Here is a 21,719-nt window from a genome sequence, read left to right as displayed (position 1 = left end):
AACCCATTGCGCAAGTCTATGGCTACGATACTGAATGCCAAAGCTTTCTGTCATGGATTGGCGCTGCTAAACTGTTGACTGGTATGAAAACAGGTTCTACAGCTATACTGATAATAGTACATTCACTTCCAGCTTTTAAAACGTAGTAATTATTCTTAACAAGCCACCTTCTAACATTTCAGCCAAGTTACAATGGTATAAAAACATCAAAGAAACTCACAGCTTTTATCCCCATCCATGTTGAAACCATAAATGGCAGTAATCCCTAAAGCCCAGAATTTTTTTTTTCAACGATCAAATACTTCACGATGTCAAACAATCTCGGAAATTTGCAAGGAAATGGGGCTGCGGACTCCTTGGGTGCCTGCTGAGCTAGCGCCTTTCTTCACCCAGCACCACAAGTGGTCTTGATCCAGGCCAGAGCGGAGCACTGTAAGCCTGCCACTTTGTGCTGATTCAATAAGAAATAATTGCATATTGGCCTCTCTCCACTCATCCCCCCCACTCACCACCGTGGTCTGACACTTTACTGTATTTTTGTGCTGTAAGTTACAGTACGAACCCAGTGCTAGGGGAAGGACACTGCAGCATTGTAGCTGCTGCTATTCTTATCATTTTTTTTGAACATCCACATTCCTTCAGCTTGTACGGGGATACTGAACCTCCACTGATATGAGTATTTCTCAGCAACACCTGGCTTTAGGGCAGACAGCTGCCTAACCACTGTGGTCTTCATCTACAGAGATACACATCAAGTTCGATCCTTACCTCACTTCCTGCCAAACTGGCATCAGAGACACAGAAAGTGCACAGCCTCGTGTCAAAACGTCTTCTTTCACTATTTCTTTCCTTTATATTAATATGCACACGTAATGAGTATGCTTAAGGAACTTAAAGGATAGATCAGACAGACAGACAGACAGACAGACAGACAGATAGATAGATAGATAGATAGATAGATAGATAGATAGATAGATAGATAGATAGACAGATAGATAGATAGTGCTGTAAGCAAGGTGCTAATAGACATTTCTTTCTTTTTTTAACTACTGCTAAATACTCAAGGTGACTTCCTGTCACTCTAACAGATGGGGCATACATGGTTTGTGAAACTACTTTGAATAATAAACAGTCACACAGTCATCCATCGTGTCTGTATGCAAACGTCACACTACAATAACACTCATTAAAGGTGAAACCTGTTGTGGGCAGTCTGACAATAAAACAGCTTAAATAACAGAGGGGGCTAAATTACAGACAGAGTTTATTGTCACTGATTGAACAGGCGCCAAAACAAACCTGTCCTGCTCAACTTAACCCGTCTATCATATAACAACGGATCAACTGAGTAACAAAAGCATGATGTCATCCCTTAACAATCCGCCAAGTGTAGGTGCAGCCCCCCCCATCTACAAGTAAGTTCACGGGATCCGATCGTGAATGTTAAACTTGCGCGTGTCGGTCCGCGCTGTTGCCCCCCCGGGTTCGTTATTGAGGACGAACGGGGTGAATGGAGGTATACGTGATGAAGCATTATGCTGTCAGCTGTATGTGTGCAGCGCCCCGCCAGCACTGCTGCACGCGCACTGTAGTTTGGACTCGCGACTGTCTCCATAAAAATCTGTGACCAGACTGCTGCATGCCGTGTGTGTGTGTGTGTGTGTGTGTGTGTGTGTGTGTGTGTGTGTGTTTTTTTTGCCCGTCACCTTTTCATTATAAGACATAAAGAGGCAATCTCAACTTCACGGCACGCTGTCACTGTGAAAACACGGGCGGGATCCTGCGCTCAACTTCCCACCGTATCTCTCCCTCAACGTGACAGCCGCTGCAACGTCACCGAGACCAGAAGTCATACACAGGCAATAACAGTACGGTTTAATATTTACCAGCTCGCTACAGTGCTGGAGCTGCAGCCATTTATCCCGTAGCGAAAGGGCCAGAAGTCTGCATTTCCTGGATTGCGACGCGCTGGATGGAGCTGCTCTCGGTGCCCGCGATCCTGCGGACGGAGAGCCGGAGGGGCTCGGGGTGCTTCCCACTGTTGTGTCAGACCGGACAGCGATGCCACATTCAGCTGATCGCCACAACAAAACAACATCTCGCCCTACGCGAAACGCACTCCGCGGCTCCGCACCACCCCGCACGGCAGGTCCGGGACGTGGGCACCGCCCCCCACCACCCTCCAGCCTCCACCAGTGGGCTGGGGCGCCGAGCCCCGCCTCATGAATAATCATGAGGTGGCAGAGGCGGTCATTGGTGGAGAGGAGCAGTTCCTGGTTAATGCTGTTAATTCTAATTAGCCAGGCAGCCTCATGCAGGAGGGTTTGTTTTTTGGTTTTTTTGGAGGCTGATTGGGGTAATCATGCACCCACTGATCTGGTTTACTTCTGTCTGATTCAGCAGCAATATTTCATCTCCACACACACACACACACACACACACACACACACACACACGGCTATACCACAAGAATGAATTGCCTTCCTCAAGTGATGCTGACATGGCATCACACACACAAGAGGGATATAATGGAGGTCAGGGTCTGAGGCCACAAATCAATTAACTTCTCCTGGATGACTGCGTGAACTGTCCGAGGGTTGCGGCCGGTGTTCAATACTTTGCACACATCTCAGTGAATTTTCCTGCTGATCTGATGACCCCGCCTGTCTGACCTCCTCACACCTGAGGGACCGAGAGTGGCGGGGGTTTGGGGGGGTGGTGATGAGGGTCAGATACAGTAAAAGGTCATGGAAGGAAGCAGCCCTGGTGGCTGTGAGCGCTGCATGCTTTGGTATCCTAGAGATCAATGGTGCTTTAAAATGCCGTTGGACATCAGAGCTCACAGGTGGTGATGGTGACTGACAAATCATCTTTTCAGATCAGTCACATCACTGTCATGGTGCACAGGAGCAGAAAGGATTAATAAACCTGCTTTCAATAAAGACAATGAAACATCCAACAACTGAACTGCATGCATCATGATGTATAGTGGAGGAGAAACTGGTGTAGAATAAGAAACACCTGGTTCTCTCTGCTCTCTGCATGTGAGCGTACAGTTAGTCCCAGTCCTTTGTGTCTCATATTTTCAGAGCTGTCGATGCATCTGCATCCAGCAGAACGCTAAACTCTTTGTTCCTGGTGTTGAGAACAGCTCCGCAGCAAAGAGGAAAGGGAAGGGAAAGTGGGAGGGAAGGTGGGGAGAGGTGTAGTAAAAGAGGAGAGCAGAGAAAGACAGTGGGAGGAAGTGAGAGACAGAGCAGGAGACGGTGGAAGGAGTGCAGGGACACGCTGTGGTGTGAGCGCTCCGTACTGCTACAATATGACTCTGACAGGCTTATGTAACCAGACTGGCCTGGCATTTGGCTCACAGCAGACGCCGGCTGCACTGACTGTTATATAACTGCATTAGCTGCTCCTCTGAGCCGGGGCAGAGCATGCGCACAGGAGATCCCCCCCCCCCCACACACACACACACATACACATAAACACACTCAGACTTTCAGACTTTTAGACTTCCAGCTTAGGAGAGAGTGACTGCATTGCACTGCGGCCAGAGGGAGGGAATGGAAGCGATCGAACTAAATTAGAAAAAAACAAACAAACCCTGAAAGTCCATTGGAGGTTCAGCAATTTATTAGAAACAGATCTATTAGTGGCACCATTTTACTCACTGGAGAGAAACTACGCAATGACAGGGATCAGCATCTTCACTTCCCATCATCCAGCAACAAGTTTCCCATCCTGAAAAGCTTAATTGGGGCTTAATGTTGGGTAAATGTTTCCAGTGCACATGCAGTATGCCAGCAGGGCTTAAACTCAATTAGCTCCTCTGCATGCAGCACATAATTTAATGGGCCTGGATCCCACTCTTAAAACCCAATTACACCTCAGACAGGCATTTCCAGTCATTCTGTCAAAGAGGTGGTCAGGGATGCACAATCCTCTCACAAAACAACGCTCCTCCAAATCAGCACGAGGAACAGTTGTACTCTGCACGGTTCATTTGTTGTAATAACAAAACACTGGAACAAAGCTGGAATAATGGATGATGATCTGCGTGTTTCACTGTAGAGAATGACCTTATTCTTGACAAGTGAATGCAAAACGCAGCTAAACGCTGACATTTCCAAACTAATGTGGGAAAAGGGAAGTGAAGATTAAGGTCAGGGATAACACTGCAAGTGATAACCATTGTTTCAGTCAATCTGCAATTAAAAATCCCAGGATGCCTAACCAAGCATGGCTGCAGAGCTACACTAAGTGGTTCATAATCAGCACATTACAGCCTCTGATCTCTTATTACAGCGACAAATTGCATCTGATGATAACAGAGGAAATGAAGGTGGGATTTATGACACTGGAGCCAATGGCCAAAGACAGGGAGTGTCTTAAATCTATCCTAGGAGAAAAACCGAGTTCACATTTGCTCACCTGATGATAACAGGGGAAATAAAAGTGCGATTTATGACACTTTGCTAATTTGTTCTCAGATGGTGTTGGCTGTGTTCAGAGGCTGTTAAATTTCAGATGGGACTAATGGAAGAGTATAGTGCAAAGAGTTCTGTAGTCTTATGAAACTCAGTCTGGTGCTTTCATACTATAACCGCTTCAACCACTGAAAGAGACGGTTAGAGGTAAGTTTACAAGTGCGGTTCTTTAAAGAGCTAAATGCTAAAACTGGAGCAATAAAAGTGAAACAATTAAGATCAAAACATCAGAGATTTGGAGAAGACGCTGCCAGAGCGGACATCAAATGCTTCAGACTACTGGTGGTGAGTTTATTACAACATTTGACCTTCCTCTGTGCGTCGGACTGATGAAGTGAAGCCATGTGTCAGGTCCAGTGTGCAGTGTACTGCTACACAAAGAGACAAGACAGCACTTCCACTCTGCAGAACACGCACGCAAGGCGCAGTGTTCCAGCTTCCCGACAAGTTCTGTGCAGGAACACCAAGAGTTTATGCAAAAGAGTAGGCTTGCAGCTGTCAGTGCAGTGTTTGTCAAAGGCAGAAAACACCTTTTCGTTGTGTTCTTTGCTCTACATTTTGTACATTTTCCATTTGTGCATTTTTATTTAAATGAAAGCTTGTTGAGGACAGTGCTGGACATTTTCTCAATTACTGTACTTAAGCACTAATTCTTGAGGTATATGTACTCTACCTGAAAATTTCTTTTTCTGCAACTTTTCTACTTCTACTCCATTCATACCCTTCCAATCCAGTGAATGTGTCCATGTATCAGCAAATGTTGAATGTTTGTGCTAAACTGAACTAAAGTGTTAGAGTTGTAACTATTTAAAAACCCTCTTGGATGGTGGGGAAAAAAAGCTGTTTTTCTGTGCTCACGATCACTTTTTAGAGATGTGGTTCTTACAGGATGGCCACTGTACAGACATATAATGATCTTATACAATATGATTGCTGTAGATCAAACAACTCAATAGTATAACAAGTAGTTACTATGAGCTCAACCTTAAACATATACAGCAGTAAAATGCACAATACACATTAATGCAGCAGCAATATAATAGTGAAACACTAAAGGGGTCAGGGCTATTTCACTTTCACTTTTCATACTTTCATAGCACATTTTCCAAATAATACTTACATACTTTTGCTTGAGGAAGTTTTTGAATGCAGGTCTTTTACCTGTAGTGGGATATTTTCAGTCGTATTATTACTTTTACTGAAGTAAACTGGATCTGTTGTCCTTGCTGCAGCAGTTGTTTGATGCTGGTGTGTTTCATGTTTTAGTTTTGTTGTGTGGTCAAAATTTCATCTTTTAACATCTTATATTGAGTTTATATCAATACCCTCTTATATACTGAATATGGAATTGCTTAAACATACTGGCACTGTGACGCCCTGAACATGAATATATATTTGTACTTTATATCCCCTCACTTCTGATACAATCTGAATTTCTGCCCCTGCTATTTGCGCTCTTGTTTTTAAATACTTTCACAATGTTTGATTTTTACATTTACCGTTGTGTGTGTTATTGTTCTCCCTACAGTGCTGGGGGAAGTCTTTGTTTCCTCCACTACATGTAAAGAAAACTAAACTGTGAAACCATCCATCAAGTCAGGATTGTCATGGATAGGCTGAGCGAGGGGTGGTGTTGTGGGAGGGAAGTCGACAGGAGGTAGTGTGTCATGAACAGTTCCAGACAGTGCCAACTGGATTGAGTGACTGTAGCAGCCAAAACCAACAGGCCCCGTCTGCCAGCCAGGCGAGAAGGAAATAACACAGCAGAGGCTGCGAGCACTGGCACACACTGGTCTGTGTCCATACCAGCACGAAGGGACGGGTCAGACACGTTTACTGCTTCAATTTACAGTTAGGCAAAAGGGGCAAGTTATCAAATTATTATTATGAATGTGTCCCTAGTCACAAAACTGCTGCAGAGAAACGGTGTTAAGAGTTTAGGCAGCCAACAGGAACACAGCAGGGTATCAGATATTTAGTGTTTGCTTGTTTTAGAGTGTCATCTTTACATGATGCTTCACTCAAGAGTACAGAACATGCTGTGATGTGTCTGTTAGCCCCTCCTTAGTCCCCCAACTCTGCACCCCATGACCTAAATCTATGGGATGATGTATGGAAACGAAAAATAAAGTATTATCACACTACCTGCACCCTGATGAACCATTAGAGATAGGGAGATGTTATGTACATTCAGTAACATCCATGGGGCACTTACCCCCCCTCCTAAATGTAACATTACCTATACCTTATCAGTAGGTCAGAAGAATCAGGTAAAACATAATCAAATGTAACCAAAAACAGCTCCTATCATGCTTTTATTTGATACCTTGTAGTTTCTTCATATTTTAATATTTATAATTTTACTCATTTACTGCATTTGTATTTTTTGAGACACAACTATAAAGCTATATAGACAAAGAGTGAGTGACAGATTTCAATCTTTATTAAAAACGGTGTTTATACATTAAATACAATATTAATTCCTGTCATAGACCTATGCCTTATGGCATGCAATGAGCACAATGTAAGGCAAGGCAATACAAGCACACACCAGCATTAGTGTTTAATTTGTTTTTAAACGCAAGACTACAAAAAGGCACTTGATAGTGTTATGAAATATTACATGTTAACTTACATGGCAATTCTGCATAAACAATGTCCTTAGTAGGTTGTTAATGGTAATATGTACAATACCTTTGACATGTTTGAGAAACAAAATTAAAAAAAAGATTTCAACTTATCACAACACTTTGAAATACTCCTTTCACAATACTCATATGCAGCCAAATAAACAGAAGATCTGATTGATATGTGCAGGCAGTGAAATGTTGAAAATGAAAAACATAGACAAGGATAACATCTCAGGATTGTACCAAAACATTTCTTCATTAGGTACAAAATCATCGGTCTTAATATAACTCATCCATTCATATTGAAATTGAGGTAACTACTATATAATGCATAAAATTACTGTACCATCATTACAACCATCAACATACTATTGAAGTCAATACCACTTAACAGCAATTTATCAGGACTGAAATGTGTTGTTTTGTACACAGCGACAATTAAAAATCCCTTTCTTCTTGACTCAATAAGTACTCTGCAACATTCTGGAAATAAGGGCATTAGTGAGAGCACAGGTAGAGTGGTGTTCACGCCATCACCCCCCTGAGCCGCATCGCTGCACATTGCATGATGCTGACTGCTATAGATCAATACCTCTCCCTGCTGCAAACAGACTGCTATACAGGTACAGATTGTCGCCCGTGGCTGTACAAGGCCAAACACAGTCAGACATGGAGAGGTATAGCACCGGAGATAAATTACCATAGGATGGAGTAGGCGAGGACGAGCTGAGATTAGACTGGTGGTCTTTTAGGACTCTCTGGCTCAAGGTATAATGATGTGGATTTGCATACAGCCTAGCAGCAAAAGGGAAGCCCTGTTATGATCTGTAGGGTGTGTCGTATTAGTCTTATCTAACTCTCACACTCACCTCACTCTGGGGCTCCGAGGGAGAAATCTCCTCGTTGCCTGGCCCCCTTCAGCACTAAAAAGGTCCAGCTAATCAGGGGGATTCTAGACCCAGCCAATCAGAGAAGTCTGATGTCACAGGCCTTTAAAAGGGAATCTGAAACTGAAATGTCTGAGGTATTAGGAAAGTGCCCTGTTGCAGAGTCTTTGTGATTCTAGTGCAATAATTGAAATACAGCAAAAAGTCACACAGTTGTATTACGAGCACATCAGGTGGAAGGTAAGTTTCCTAATAAGGTGATTCATTGGCAAAATGACCAGCTAAAACATCATCAATCAGGCAAACAAAAAAAAAACCCACTTTACGCAGAAGCAATTAATTAAAAAAGGAATACAAATAGATTGAATGTATTTCCTTCGTAATATCCTTCCTGTTTCCTTTATAGCATCCTTTTACACTGCCTAAGACACTAGGCAAGAAAACAAAACAACAAAAATACAGCTAAGAGACAAGGCGCGTTCAGTTGAAATCCCTGTCGGGGAAGATGAAAGGGGCGATGAGGGTCCAGAGGTACAGCGCGAGGCCCAGCCAGCTAGAGCTCATCTTCACCCACACAGCTGGCATACTGCTCTGCATGGCCTGGGTGGTGGTGTTTGGTCTGGGGGGGGAGACACAGAGGAGAGGTACAATTTAGTAAAAACCACCTCAATATAACACGTACTGAAATTTATATAAGATATTTTCATATATGGCCCATGAATAATTATAAAAAGCTCTATGAGTTTTTTATTCTAAATTGAGGTGGTTTTAGAAAATGACATTCAAGCAGTGTTCAGAGAATGAATAACTTTCAGGTGAAGTAATGTGCCCTCTGGTGGCCACCCCGAAGGCTTACAATGCGTGTGCAACAACTACTGAAAGCTACTCATTGCAAAACATTAAGCCATCTCAGAAGCTACAAACAAAAGTGTGAATTATTCCATGTTTTTGTCTTTCAAATGTTTAACAATCTGTTGGCAAGAGATACTTACTGGTACCAGTTGGTGAGAGTCATCATGATGTACAGAGAGGCCAGACAGAGGTGGAAGTGGAAAAAGGAGTAGCTGTAGGTGACTCCCTCCTCCTCATTGTCCACGGCCCTGCGTATGCCATCCTCTCCCACCACACCCTCTCCACCTGACCCTCCGCCCTCCTCTGTCTGCATCAGCTTGTTAACCTGGGTGTTACTGGACGAACGGATACTAGAGGAGGGACAGAGAGAAATGTGAATATGAGAAATATTATAAAAAAACAACAAAATGTGATGGTTGTGGTGCTGCTAAACCTACCTGGCATAGAGAGTGCAGAAGAGGAAGATAATCAAACCAACAATGCCCTGAGCATCCCACCACTGCACCGTTCCTGGTGTGCCGTCACCAGATGGCGGAGTGGTGGTGACGTTGGACACTAGACTCAACAGGCTGGGGTTGCACTTTCGATCTATGACATCAGAGCACACACACTCAACATTAGGTGTGTTTTCCAGTTCATAAATATATTACTTACACAGAAATACATTTGAAAACTGTTTTCCTCTAAACAGAGCTCCACCCACACTAGTGACTTCTTAAATGTCACTGTCTACAGTGAAACACTAAAAGAATAAAAGTTTTATGTGCTACTGTATGTTCCTGTTTTACTAATTAATGTTTTAATTGCTTGATGATATGAAATAAGCAGATGTTGCCTATGATGTCTAGCCAAGACAAAAGTCGGTGCAGTGCTACAACATCAGTGTTACAACATCAGTGTAACGTGAACGAGATAGTTCACCCGAATGACAAGCAATATTTGTATTATTCAAAAAGAGGTGAAACCCAAATATATGCAGTGGTATAGATACAGTTTTGATCTCAGGTGCCCACATGTAGATCAAACTAACCCTACAGTTTCCACAAGCTCTGTGCTTCCATTCACTTGCAAAAAGGCAAATCACAAGACATGAGACAAGAAAGGCGTGCTATCAGCTATCAGCAAAAAACAGCTCTTTGTTCCTATAGCATGCCATGGAAAACTTACCAGTATGGTCAAAATGCTGCAGCAGATAATCAGCAAATACATATATGAAAAGAAAACAGTGAGTATGATCTATTCATAACTGAGCATGCAACCAAAAGCTACAGAGGAGAGCTGCAACTGTGGATTAAGACAACAGGAGACTCACTTGGATTGTTGGTCATTGCAGACCAAGTGACATACATGGTGTAGAGGGAGATGAGTGAAGCCTGGAGCAAACCGGAGTGTGGCTGGGCTTCCTGTAACAAACAGCACAAGCGTGCACTTACTGAACTAGCAGAAATGTAAACTAATGTTAAGCAGCTTTGAAACAAAAGGTAAAGTAACTCTATTTGGTGTACTAAGTATTACAATCAAAAACTCAACTGAGACTGGAAAAAACAACTCAAGTTCTTAACACCTGTTTCACCTGAAAATGTCGGCTTGATATCAAAGGAAGTATGGGGGGAAAAAATGTGTTTTCTAATGTATCTGAATTATGGACGTAGACTGGTCCACACTGTACCTGTATCTTGGGTAGGATGGAGACAATGGAGATAATGACACAGAAGATAAGGTTCAGGCTGATGAAGACCTTGTGCTCTGTGCAATCGTCAGGCTGTGTGTAGTAAACGTAGAAAAGCACCACAGCAGTGAAAGCCAGGGCATAGTGGAGGAAGGTGAAAGACAGCAGGCCTGGAAGTTACATAAAGATACATCAACATGAATGGCTTAAAACCACATGTATAACAATGCAAGACTGAAATGGACAGCAGAATAGAGCACCTCTGTTAAAATAAATGCTTCTTTTCAAGCAAGTGTTGTACCTGCAAACCAGCATTTGTTGTCACTATTTTCAGCATTTTCTACCCACACCTTGTTCCACGAGTGAGCAAAGTCAATGAGAAGAATAAGTTGGATTAGAATGAAGATGAAGGATCCCACCACTCCGAAGTAAAACCACACTGTGAAGTTAAAAGGAAACACACACACACAGTTGATTCAGTTTCCTAAAACTGCTGATCAGGAATAGATATCTAGATATCTCTCCTTTGGCTGAGTCACTGATAAAACACAAAGTCAGTGTCTGCTCAGGAAAAGGATATAGTATATAACTGCTTATTGTAATTCAACAGTGTGTTAGTACCAGTATGAAATGTTCCATCAGGGATGAAAAAAGCTCCCACTGTAATCCCAATGAGGATCAGAAACTTAAAGAACCAGAACCTGGAAAATAAACAGTTACAAACCCACTGTCAGTACAACAGGAGACGGAAGTAAGAAATGCAAATCTACATCCATCTCATAACACACGTATTCCAAATAATAATAATAATAATAATAATAATAATAATAATAATAATAAAGCACTCACCCATTTTGAACACCTGCACGTGGGTCTTTGCTGCTACGCACACCAATCATGATGGCGGCGAACAGAAAGAAGAAGCAAGTCATCGCGAAGCACATGCGGTACACGGACTTGTAGCCCACAATGACATCGCAATTAACGTGGTTTTCGATACCAGGTATAGAAGTTCCTCCCTGGCAAAATCCTGGGATCTACAAAACAGCAGAAGTTCAGAGATAATTTTGTAACTAAGGTTATCTTCAAAGTATTTACTGGAGAGAATATCAAGGAATCAAGGAAGTTTATTTATCAGGGAAGCTATAGTTTTAGATACAACCACTTCCAATAAGATATAAGTGAAAATCCTACAGGTAGTATAAGAAAAAAGCATTCACAGTAAACACATGACACACTAAGAATACAAGAATACAACACTGTAATTTAATAGCGTTAGGATGACCTTACTTTACGGAGCTGTGCCTCCATTCCAGGAAGGATCATAATGACAGACACCATGGTCCCCAGCAGCAAAAAGAAGGAGAAAACCAGCCGTGTGACGGTGGAGTTATTGGAGGAGGGACAGCAGCAACACAACATGCATGGTGCTGAACCACACAGACAGGAGGCCTATAGGTGATACAGAGGATGATAAAGGAGTTGGGGGGGGTAATTGAGAGTTAAGTTGCTCCATTAGAAACACAGTAAGTTAATTATTTATCGTGACAGTGAATTTCCGAGAACACAGTTTCTGGATCGAAGTCATAACACATAACTGACTGAAATACAACATCAAAATAAAATAAACCACACTATGGTTAACCCAGTTTATCAAGTAGCTCTAGAGTATAACTGACCCCTTATATAGGTTAACCTAACATTACTGACAGTGACTTAGCTTGCCGATTCTGTCTAAGCTAACGCTACTGTCGTATCGGCCCGACCAGGAGCTGTGGTCCTTAAAGCCATAAAGCATAAAACACATCTGTTGTGTCAGTAACTCGGTAGCAGTAACTAACTTGGCTGACGTTAGGTTCAATGTGTCCTAACATTAGTGTAAACAGGATGTTCTGACACTTCCTCAATCACTATCCTGTGACGGACTAGCTTACTTAAACAACTTCCTATATCTAACGTTACGTTTGAAACGTTAGCTAGCTAGCCAACTGTTATATGTCCAGTAACTCACTGCTTGTGTTAGCTTACTTTAATATTTACGTGAGGTATTTTACGTTAAATCACGTTAGTTGGCGTTAACTAACTTAACGTTAGTATGAACGTTCGTATACGTTAAGTTAACTGTCCCGTAACGTTAGCGCTCAACGGAACTCTTCAACGTTAACGTTAGCTAACCTCGGCTAATACAGTCTACCGTTATGAAGGGAGTGAACTAAAGCCGTCCGACAATATTCGTATGAGAGATTAGATACTTACACAGCTGGCTAAAGAGCACAAGGCCAGACAAGCCCCCATGTTGACATTAATGGTAGACTACCGTGGCCTTTGGTTTTCCTGTACAATACTATCACAAGACACGAACCGTGGGAAGTTGCTCGGCCGCTTTTCAAAATAAAGGTCTAAACGAGCATCTCAAATGACAAGCTTTTCAACATAAAATACCTGGAATGTAATATGTAGTCCACACCAAGGGATGTAAGTGCGAGTAGGATGAAAAAGGAAATTGTTTTAACCGAAACAATCTATGTGTATACAATGATACTGCATTTTTAGTAATGATAGCCCATCTCTGTGTGGTTAACGGGTTAAACTCTGTTTGTTTTTGCCAATCAAAAATAGTCTAGTTGTATCTGCAGGGGACTTTGAAAGCTACCATCTGTCCTCTCACTCATTATCCCAGGAGATGAGTGTCTGTTGTTTAAAACTACAAGAGAGAGTCTGTCAGGTGCGGACAGAAGCCTCTTTAAAGTCCCTGCTGTCGGTAGTGCACCTGCACAGCAGGGAGCCGACAGTGATTGGGTTATTAATAGTCCTTTTAATATATAAACTGGAACAGAGAATGGCATATAGGACTAAAACTCATTGACCACAGCAACTATTGCTATTCAAATCAGTGGCAATGTAGAAACCTGTGTTTTATACACAACATTACCGTTAACCAGCTTTCTTGATTCTATAATTTTCTAATCCACATTGGTCATAACTGATATGATAGATAAGTAAAAACTAATGATATCCTAATTAAACTGTCAATCTAACTGCCAAAGGTAATTTACATTCTGCTAAAATATTACCATAAACAGAAAAAAGCATGCTGCTAGAAACTCTTTTAGAATACCACCATATCACCATGATATTGTCTATATATAATAATACCTCTTACATAAAATTAACTTTTAAATAAATTTTAATTGCTACAAATGTGGAATACATACATGTGGTAGTTTTTGTTATTTTGCATGTTCCTGTTGTACTAAATAATGTTTTTAATTGGTCTGCTTTATGATATGAAATAAGCAGCTGTTGCCTATGATGTCTAGCAAAGACAAAAGTCACATATGTGCAGTGTTACGTGAACGAGGTGGTTCACTGGAATGACAAGTAATATTTGCATTATCAAAAAGTTTTATGTGCATTTGAAAATGTTGTCAGGTAGATTCCTCTACCCAACACTAGGTAGCAGCGTTTAACCACAATTTTACATTACTGCCATTCAATTTAATGATCTTCTGTAAACTATATCTCACATTTCAACAGGTTATACCTGAGAGTGATGTTACAGGGAATATTTTGGGACAGTCTCTCTGTGATTTAATGTAGCCTGTCCCAACATGTCACCATGTACCACAGCAGCAGCCGCAGCCATCAGTCTAATCTGTCAGAACATTAGAGAGCTGTTTATGAATTCTATTATCTTACTATAGAGGGTATGTTGATTCAACTGAAGCATCTGGTAAGGTAGAAAATTAAAGTAAGATCCTTTATAATGTCAGCCCATCTGTGCCATTATTAACTATATATTTGTTTAGGATGAATGAAGACAGGTGGGGTGTTTGCAGGGCTGAGATTAATACAGGAGGAATGTCTGTCAATGAAATATATATATTATATATGTATGTATGTATATATATATATATATACATACATACATACATACACACATATACATACACACACACACACACACACACACACACACACACACACACACACACACACACACACACACACACACACACACACACACAGATGAATCCCTGTACTGAGGAAGGTAAGTGTATTCAGGTCTTTGAAAGCTGTTGACATAGTATCTGCACTAAGGTTGGTATGTAGAACAGTAATTCAAACACTCTACATTGAATGTATTTCCCCATAATTAACAGTAGGGACCTTCTGGTAGTGGAGGAAGACCATGCACAATAATTAGACTGATATTAGGTAAACTCTGGGATTTAGGGTTTAATATTAAACTAGGTGTACATTTCTGATTACAGTTAAAGGTCCAGTGTGTAGGAGGATCTATTGGCAGAAATTGAATTTGTTCATAGGTATGTTTTCATTAGTGTATAATCATCTCTGAATCATCATCTGAAAATAAGAATCGTTATCTTCTATGGTTGTTCAACCAGGTTTCTACAGTAGCTCAGAGCTATCTTTAGATAGATAGCTATTCCTTTATTTTATTAATTTATTTTATTTTTTGCGTATTTCGCGAACACCATAGTTTCTTGGAAAGGAAGCAACTGACTTGCAATCTGCAACTACAACAGTAGTGACACTTATTTGTGAAGTTTAGATATTTGAGTAGTTCTGGCGGCAACCAGCTTCATAAGAACCTTTCTGATTTGGGATAAGCTATGGATTAATTACTATAATGTGTACAAATAAAAAGCATAATTGTATTGCATGTCCACTGACAATGGCCACATCATTATATAAGGGATCCTTATGTTAATGTATTGTTGTTTTTACATCACACCTACTGGTTTATGTTTAAAAGATATTCCAGGTTAAAAGTAACTGTAATATACCAAATAAATAATATTTTGTATATATGTCAATGTTGAGATGAATCAACCTTAATATAAATAATGAACATATGCTGCTATTAGCTGCCATCTGGAACCTAATTCTCAGGAATCATATGCTTCCTGTTTTCTTTTTCAGTTTGTGTAAATGCATATACTGGAATACCTGTGCTACCAACCTCTGTTATCCATTGGACGTTTTAGCCACTCACTCCTGTGCGTCTCCTTTAATCACCTCTTTGTTCTGGCACTGATGGGCTCACTTGGCTGGCAGCAGTTGGCAGCTAATGTCTGCCTCTCTGTTTTATTGTTCGTGGGACGCAGCTGCCAGGATTACAACTTCACTCTCGTCCATCACTACTCTTTCATCAGTCACTCCAAGGACCTTCTTGCAGTTTTCACCTTAAGCAAGTGCTGCAACAAAAGAAAAATGTTACAAGTAAGAAAAATTCTTGTTTTAGCTTGTTTTGAAAACTTTTCTGTTGGATAATGGAAAGGTGAAATGCAAATAAAGGCACTAAAACACTTTACACCTCTTGCCTGGAATGACTTAAATTGAGCGATGAATCTACTGTAGCATAGCTTAACTTCACCTCATATAAAGAAGAATATTAAAGAAACAAAGAGAGAACAGTTTGCTGAGCACACAGAGAGGTTGTCTGGTAACAGCTGGCTGCAGATATATTTCATAAATGATTCCATTGCCAGTTTAATGACTCATGAACTTTAATATACTTTTGGTCAATGATGAAAGTCTCAATTTATCTTCAGCTACTGATTGCATGGACTGGAAAAATAGGTGTCAGGGGTAAACATTCAAATGGACCATAACCAGTTATTACATAATGAACTACAATATTTGATTTCACAGTGTTGCATCCCTGAGCAGAGGAACTGACCAGTTTTTGGTTGTGTGCGTGAGTAATGAGAGAGACAAGAGGAACACGGTGATACAGAGTGCTTTACAGAAACATCATATATCATAACGCCCGCTTTAACAGCTAAAAAAAATATAATTAACTTTTTTTATCACCTTGATATTTCATGACTATAAGTCTAATACTGTACCATATGTATAAAAATATTGTGCATGTCTTTGTCTGTGGATGACTTTGGGCAAACAAAATAAATTGTATAGCTCCTATAACACATGTACCATTCCCTTAATTTATGTAATAATAATGCTTAATGGTAATTTCCATGCTTTACCACCTTCATCTTTGCAGGAACTTTAGGAAGCATGTGGACTATAAATAGGGGCCCCCAGTAGCTCACCTGGTAGAGCATGTGCACTATGCATCAAGGCTGAGTCCTTATCACAGTCAGCACAGGTTTGATTCCAACCCCTTTGCTGCATATCATCTCCCTGCCTTTCCTGTCTCTATCCAGCTGTCAGAATCACACATAGAGCAGAAATGCAGCAAAAAAATAAACTTTCTTTAAATAAAAACGAGACTGTAAATAGCCTTCACTGGGTGGTTGAGTTTGAGTGAGAAAGCGGTTTGAATTTTGAAAGATGTGGTCACTGAATACATTTTGTGTCAAAGCAATCTGATCAACAGTTTTGTCCACATTGACTTCTGTTGTGCTGACTGTGTGAACAGTTGTGAAAAAGTGAACTCAGTATCGTGAGATGCGGGTTACCAATTGTAAACAACAACTTTGCAGCTCTGTTAATACATCCAGGTACAGACAGGTGACAAATTAAAGGAAAAACCTGAATGAAGATGTGGAGAAACATTTTTTCCCTTAAACTGTCACCTTACAGGCCTGGTGAAACACAAGAAGGCCACTTTGCTGTACCATTTAAACTAAACTACTTACCAGCCAGGTTCCCTTCAATGGAACATACACTTTGTCACTCACACTTGTTTTGACTTGCTCTCACAGCCACGGGGTTGTGTCAGCTTTGTGTCTGTTATTGTGTCTCTGACTTGGGCCTGCTCGTGGCTGCTCCTGGCGCGCAGTTTGAACACTTGCTGTGATTGGTGGATTTGGACCAATGGGTGGCCGCAGCTCTGGTGACGTTGAGGTTCCGTAGAATAGTGCGCGAAGGTGCAGATGTTGGCGGTCTGAACACACAGAAGAAGAAGAAGCTGGCGGAGGTTTTCAAGCTGAGGCACTTCACGGTGAGAACAATGGGGTTTATGCAAATGTTTAACCAGGCTTTCAGCCCTTTCAAACAAAGTGTTGATAGAGTTGAAGGTCGATTTGGACACTTGTTTTCAGTATTATGAAGTCTGTTCAGCATCACTGAGGTCACTTGTTGTAGCTAGGTAACGGACGTTATTGTTATGGCCGTTGTTCAGTAACTGTTAAACGTTACGTGCACTAACTTTATGTCAAAATGACAAAAATATTTTAAAATTCATTTATAAACCGCATCAAAGGCATCATTTATCCCAATATCTTGCCATATAACGTTACTATATATATTATATTATTTAACTAACAGTAACTTTAGCTTAATGTTTTGTTGTGATTCTTTATTAACGTTATGTAAGTTAATCAGGAGCATGAGAAAGCACCATAGTAATTTAACGTTAGATAATTAGCTAACTAACGTTAACTAATTAACTCTAGCTCTTCATAAATTATCTTTTTTTTTTAAATTTATTTATCTATTTTCATTTTTCAAAATGACCTTGCGTTAGTATTTCAGGTCTGTGTATGTTTAATGTGGTGGTGTACAGTTTTTCTAGTGCCCAGCCCCCGCCATTTTGGTAAAAACACTCAGAAATATATGCGTGCAGACTCCAACAGTGTGCACCCAGAATCATCACATTTTACCCCGTCTGAGTTCACAGATGGGCTTCCACTGTGTGACTATCACACATTGTGGTTAGACCTGAGGCATCAGTGAGGTGTTCAACTTGTTTTGCCTGTCATGACGTGACATGTTGTGACTGGTAAAATAACAGGTTATGTAACGTTCATAACAATATAATGTGTAACTATACTGCAGCTACAACTGCTGTGTATGTCTGAGGCTGAGAAGATCAGTGATTGCATAAAAATATACATATTTAGTTGATGGATGGATAAGATTATTAATTTTTTTTTTTTCAAAGGTATGCTCGCATGCTTGATCCATGATCTATCAAAACAAGAGCTGTCACTGTTAGCTGCTGCTGAGAGGACATGCTGCCAAAGCCGCACTGCTTTCATATGTGGACAACTGACCAAAATAAAATTAAAGCTTACCCACAATTATGCATTACGTATTGCTTGCTAATAATCTATTTTTTTCAAATTTTCTTCTAGTATCAAAAAGACAACACTTTTGCAGAAATGGAAAACTGTGGAGGTAAGCAAATAGTTCTGTGGATGAGTAGTCTTTGTGTGCAATAGTACATTTAAAAAGGTTAAATTAGAAACCTTTAAGAGACCTTAAATGCTCAAACACAAATAAATGGCGGCATATAACTGCTAAACCAGGAAATACCTCTGAATACTGTATGCAAGACTGTAACATGTTTTTAACTCTATACAAGGAATTGGAGTCATTTGATGTGGTTAGTATAGCAAGTTGCAAACGTGAGCTATAATGCAGCACTCCTATAGTACTTAAAAAGCGATCTTTGTTTTGTCACATCTAGTTTTGGTTTCCTCTTCATTGCTTCATTCAAATGCTGCCACACAGCAGGATTATTTTTCTCTTCTGACCTCTCTGAAGAAGCACTGACCCCAAAAAAAGGCAGCAGGAGGCCGGCTCAACCTCTTTTTGTGTAATTATCCTCAGTCAGACAATGAATCTCAATGGAAGCATTATCTATCTAACAGTTCTGATAATCAGTTCATTGTTTTTAATTCATCAAGTAAAAATTATATTAGATTGATATTGCAATCTTGTGATCTTTACCTCTGACCTCATATCATCACCCATCTGCTATAGTTTGACCATCACATGTACCAGCCAGCAACAACAAATATCCTGTTTTACAGACATCCTAGTGAAGGAGTTGGACAAGCGTTCTTCAGGTCAAGCATTTGAGGTTATCCTGAGCCCCTCAACCCCAGATGCCAAGGCCGAATTTCCATTGTCCCCTCGGAAGAAAAAGGAAATGTCACTGGATGAGCTTCAGAGGAAACTAGAAGCTGCAGAAGAAAGACGCAAGGTATTGTCAAGAATTGCTAACAGATGTGAGCAAACTACCACTGAGAAAACCACTAGCTAAGCTGTAAAGCCTGACACATGGGTTCAGGATTCATTTACTGGAAAAAGTTCTCTTTTGTCCTTTTGCCAGAGCCAGGGGGCTGAAATGCTGAAACACTTTGCTGAGAAACGAGAGCACGAGAAGGAGGTCATCCAGAAGGCCATAGAGGAGCAATGCAACTTTAGTAAGATGACAAAAGAGAAAATCAATCAGAAGATGGAGGCCAACAAAGAGAACCGCACTGCACGCATGGCAGCTCTCAATGAGAAATTCAAGGAGAAGGTAAGCTCCTAATGGCATATCAACTTATCTTCATGTTTGATGTTGGAATAATGAAAACTACAGTGTTGTGATTCTCTGTTTCTTAAAACACTAACAGGACAAGAAGCTTGAAGAAGTGAAGAAGAACAAGGAGGCAAAGAATGAAGAGAACTGATTTATGACCTGGAATTTTTTCCCAAAGATAAGCTGTACATTTTAAACTGACACTTCCATGCTATTTTTTGTTGTGTTAGTTCTGATTATGCTGTTGAATGAAAGTTGGTTATAAAAGCGTGTGAGAGTCAGTTACTGGGTGCGGATATAGTCTGATTTTTGTTCACTTGTAGATTTCTAATTGGCAGCTGATTAAACTGTAGTTTTTGTAGTAAGAGCTATATTTTTGCATTAAGAGGCATTCTATTGTAATGAGTTGGTCTTTATACTTCATACTGTTGTAATGCATCATAAAATAGTTCCAAACTGTTGATAATGTTGTAAGTTTGAATTTACTGTGTGATATCAAGGTTCTACCATTAAAGTCGATATCCACAATTTTATCTTCTCTTTCCTGTTGTGTGTTTAACATATTTGTGCCTCATTAATATTGAAGATGAAGATATTTTATTTCTGTACCATGTGAAGAGGATGGACATAACAGTCATGTGGCATATTATAGTGTGCTTTGTAATACTTTGAAACTGCTGACCCCTAGTGGCAGTTAGATCACCATAATGATATTGTAATTATTAAAAGTTACAGTGACTCCCAAGGCCCAAGATAAATCTCAGGGGTCACCAGATTAAAGAGAAGAGAAAATTGATAATTAATTACTTTTATTTTAAGTTTTTCTGTTTTGTGGAATACTGACTTTTACCTCGTCAGGCCGTTAAAAATCCTTCCTATAAATCCTATAAACATTTGAGAAGGAAAAAAATCCCATTGAACCCATGTCCACAGTGAAGCCATCTGTGATAGGGGTGTCACAGATAAGGGCTTCATTTTTAGGGGTCACAGACCAATGGTTTAGGTTTAGATCCAAATCACTAATTTTACACAAACTTCTTGCAGTTATTGAGTTCATTATTTGGGTTAATTGTACAGTTTTTCATCCAATATGAAACGTCCATAAAATATGTATGGTCTCTACTTGTACAGTTATGACTACACTCTACACAGAAACACTAATAAAGTGTATTTTCTATTATATGGATAATAAAATGTTTCCATTATAAAAATTCACAAAACGAGTATCCTGAATATGTCAAATGGCAACAGAGGTTTTTGCTGAGACTATTGTTAGATGAAAGGTGCTGCCTGACTCCATTCCTGTTGTCATGTTTGGTACAGACGGTTGAGCTAAATCAGATCACGAGCCTCAAAAGGCTGGGAACCACTGCCATTATGTAATAATAATGAATACATTCTTGATGGCTCTTTCCTCAGTGTGTATCCATCACTCCATGGTTTATATCTGCTTATTTCCATTTGGCAGTTTCAGACTGACCTGACCAGCATGTGTTCGGACTATAGAGACACAAATATGCTTCTGACTACAAGAAAGTGTTAGTGGACAAAGCAGTGATCTCATCATGCATAAGCAGCTGAACGGGCCCAGTACTGACTGTTACAAGTTGTCAGACTAATGACATTGTCACATATTATTGTAGTGAGCACAGGAGTCTGAAATGTCCAGAAAACCTGTTTTTTCTTTGGGTGTTTATAAGAGATGACTTTTTTGCAAATATTGTGGGTATACATTGTAAAACCAAAAAGACTCAACTACAAGTAAAAGTTCTGCATTCAAAACCTTACTCAGCAGCTACATTTATTAAAGTATCAAACTGTGCAGCAAATATTGAATTTTGTATTATCTGTATATAGCTGACAGACGCAGCTATATACAGATACTTTACCAAAATTCAGCATTCATTTCTACAATAAAGTGCAGTGATGGTTCAAGCGTCTCAG

The 21,719-nt window shown here is 40.3% G+C and overlaps 3 protein-coding genes across 5 annotated transcripts in view; 1 reads left to right on the top strand and 2 right to left on the bottom strand.

The window, feature by feature from the left end:
- Positions 1-2,174, bottom strand: part of LOC127367256 (transcription factor HIVEP3) — a 39,692-nt gene extending 37,518 nt beyond the window's left edge. For all 3 annotated transcript variants that reach the window (XM_051406961.1, XM_051406960.1, XM_051406959.1), the window contains exon 1: positions 1,887-2,174. The gene's annotated coding sequence lies outside the window, so the exon portion shown is untranslated. The remainder of the gene's footprint in view (positions 1-1,886) is intronic.
- A 4,734-nt stretch (positions 2,175-6,908) lies between these two features.
- serinc2l (serine incorporator 2, like) lies at positions 6,909-12,915 on the bottom strand. Its single transcript, XM_051406990.1, has 10 exons — positions 12,782-12,915; positions 11,816-11,977; positions 11,375-11,562; positions 11,147-11,226; positions 10,827-10,964; positions 10,526-10,695; positions 10,169-10,259; positions 9,294-9,444; positions 8,997-9,206; positions 6,909-8,623 (listed from the first exon to the last, which is right to left on the bottom strand). The coding sequence occupies exons 1-10, from the start codon at positions 12,818-12,820 to the stop codon at positions 8,485-8,487; spliced, it is 1,368 nt and encodes a 455-aa protein (XP_051262950.1). The 5' UTR covers positions 12,821-12,915; the 3' UTR covers positions 6,909-8,484.
- Positions 12,916-17,362: 4,447 nt separating this feature from the next.
- On the top strand, positions 17,363-20,308 carry stmn1b (stathmin 1b). The gene is made up of 5 exons (XM_051406996.1): positions 17,363-17,462; positions 18,598-18,640; positions 19,279-19,451; positions 19,581-19,772; positions 19,870-20,308. Exons 2-5 carry the CDS (start codon positions 18,625-18,627, stop codon positions 19,924-19,926), a joined length of 438 nt encoding a protein of 145 aa, XP_051262956.1. The 5' UTR covers positions 17,363-17,462; positions 18,598-18,624; the 3' UTR covers positions 19,927-20,308.
- Positions 20,309-21,719: the final 1,411 nt, after the last annotated feature.

The sequence above is a fragment of the Dicentrarchus labrax genome, unplaced genomic scaffold (genome assembly GCF_905237075.1).
Source record: "Dicentrarchus labrax unplaced genomic scaffold, dlabrax2021, whole genome shotgun sequence".
NCBI classification, from domain to species: domain Eukaryota; kingdom Metazoa; phylum Chordata; class Actinopteri; family Moronidae; genus Dicentrarchus; species Dicentrarchus labrax.
The sequence above is the reverse complement of the archived record's forward strand: the minus strand, read 5'-3'. Positions and strand labels throughout refer to the sequence as shown.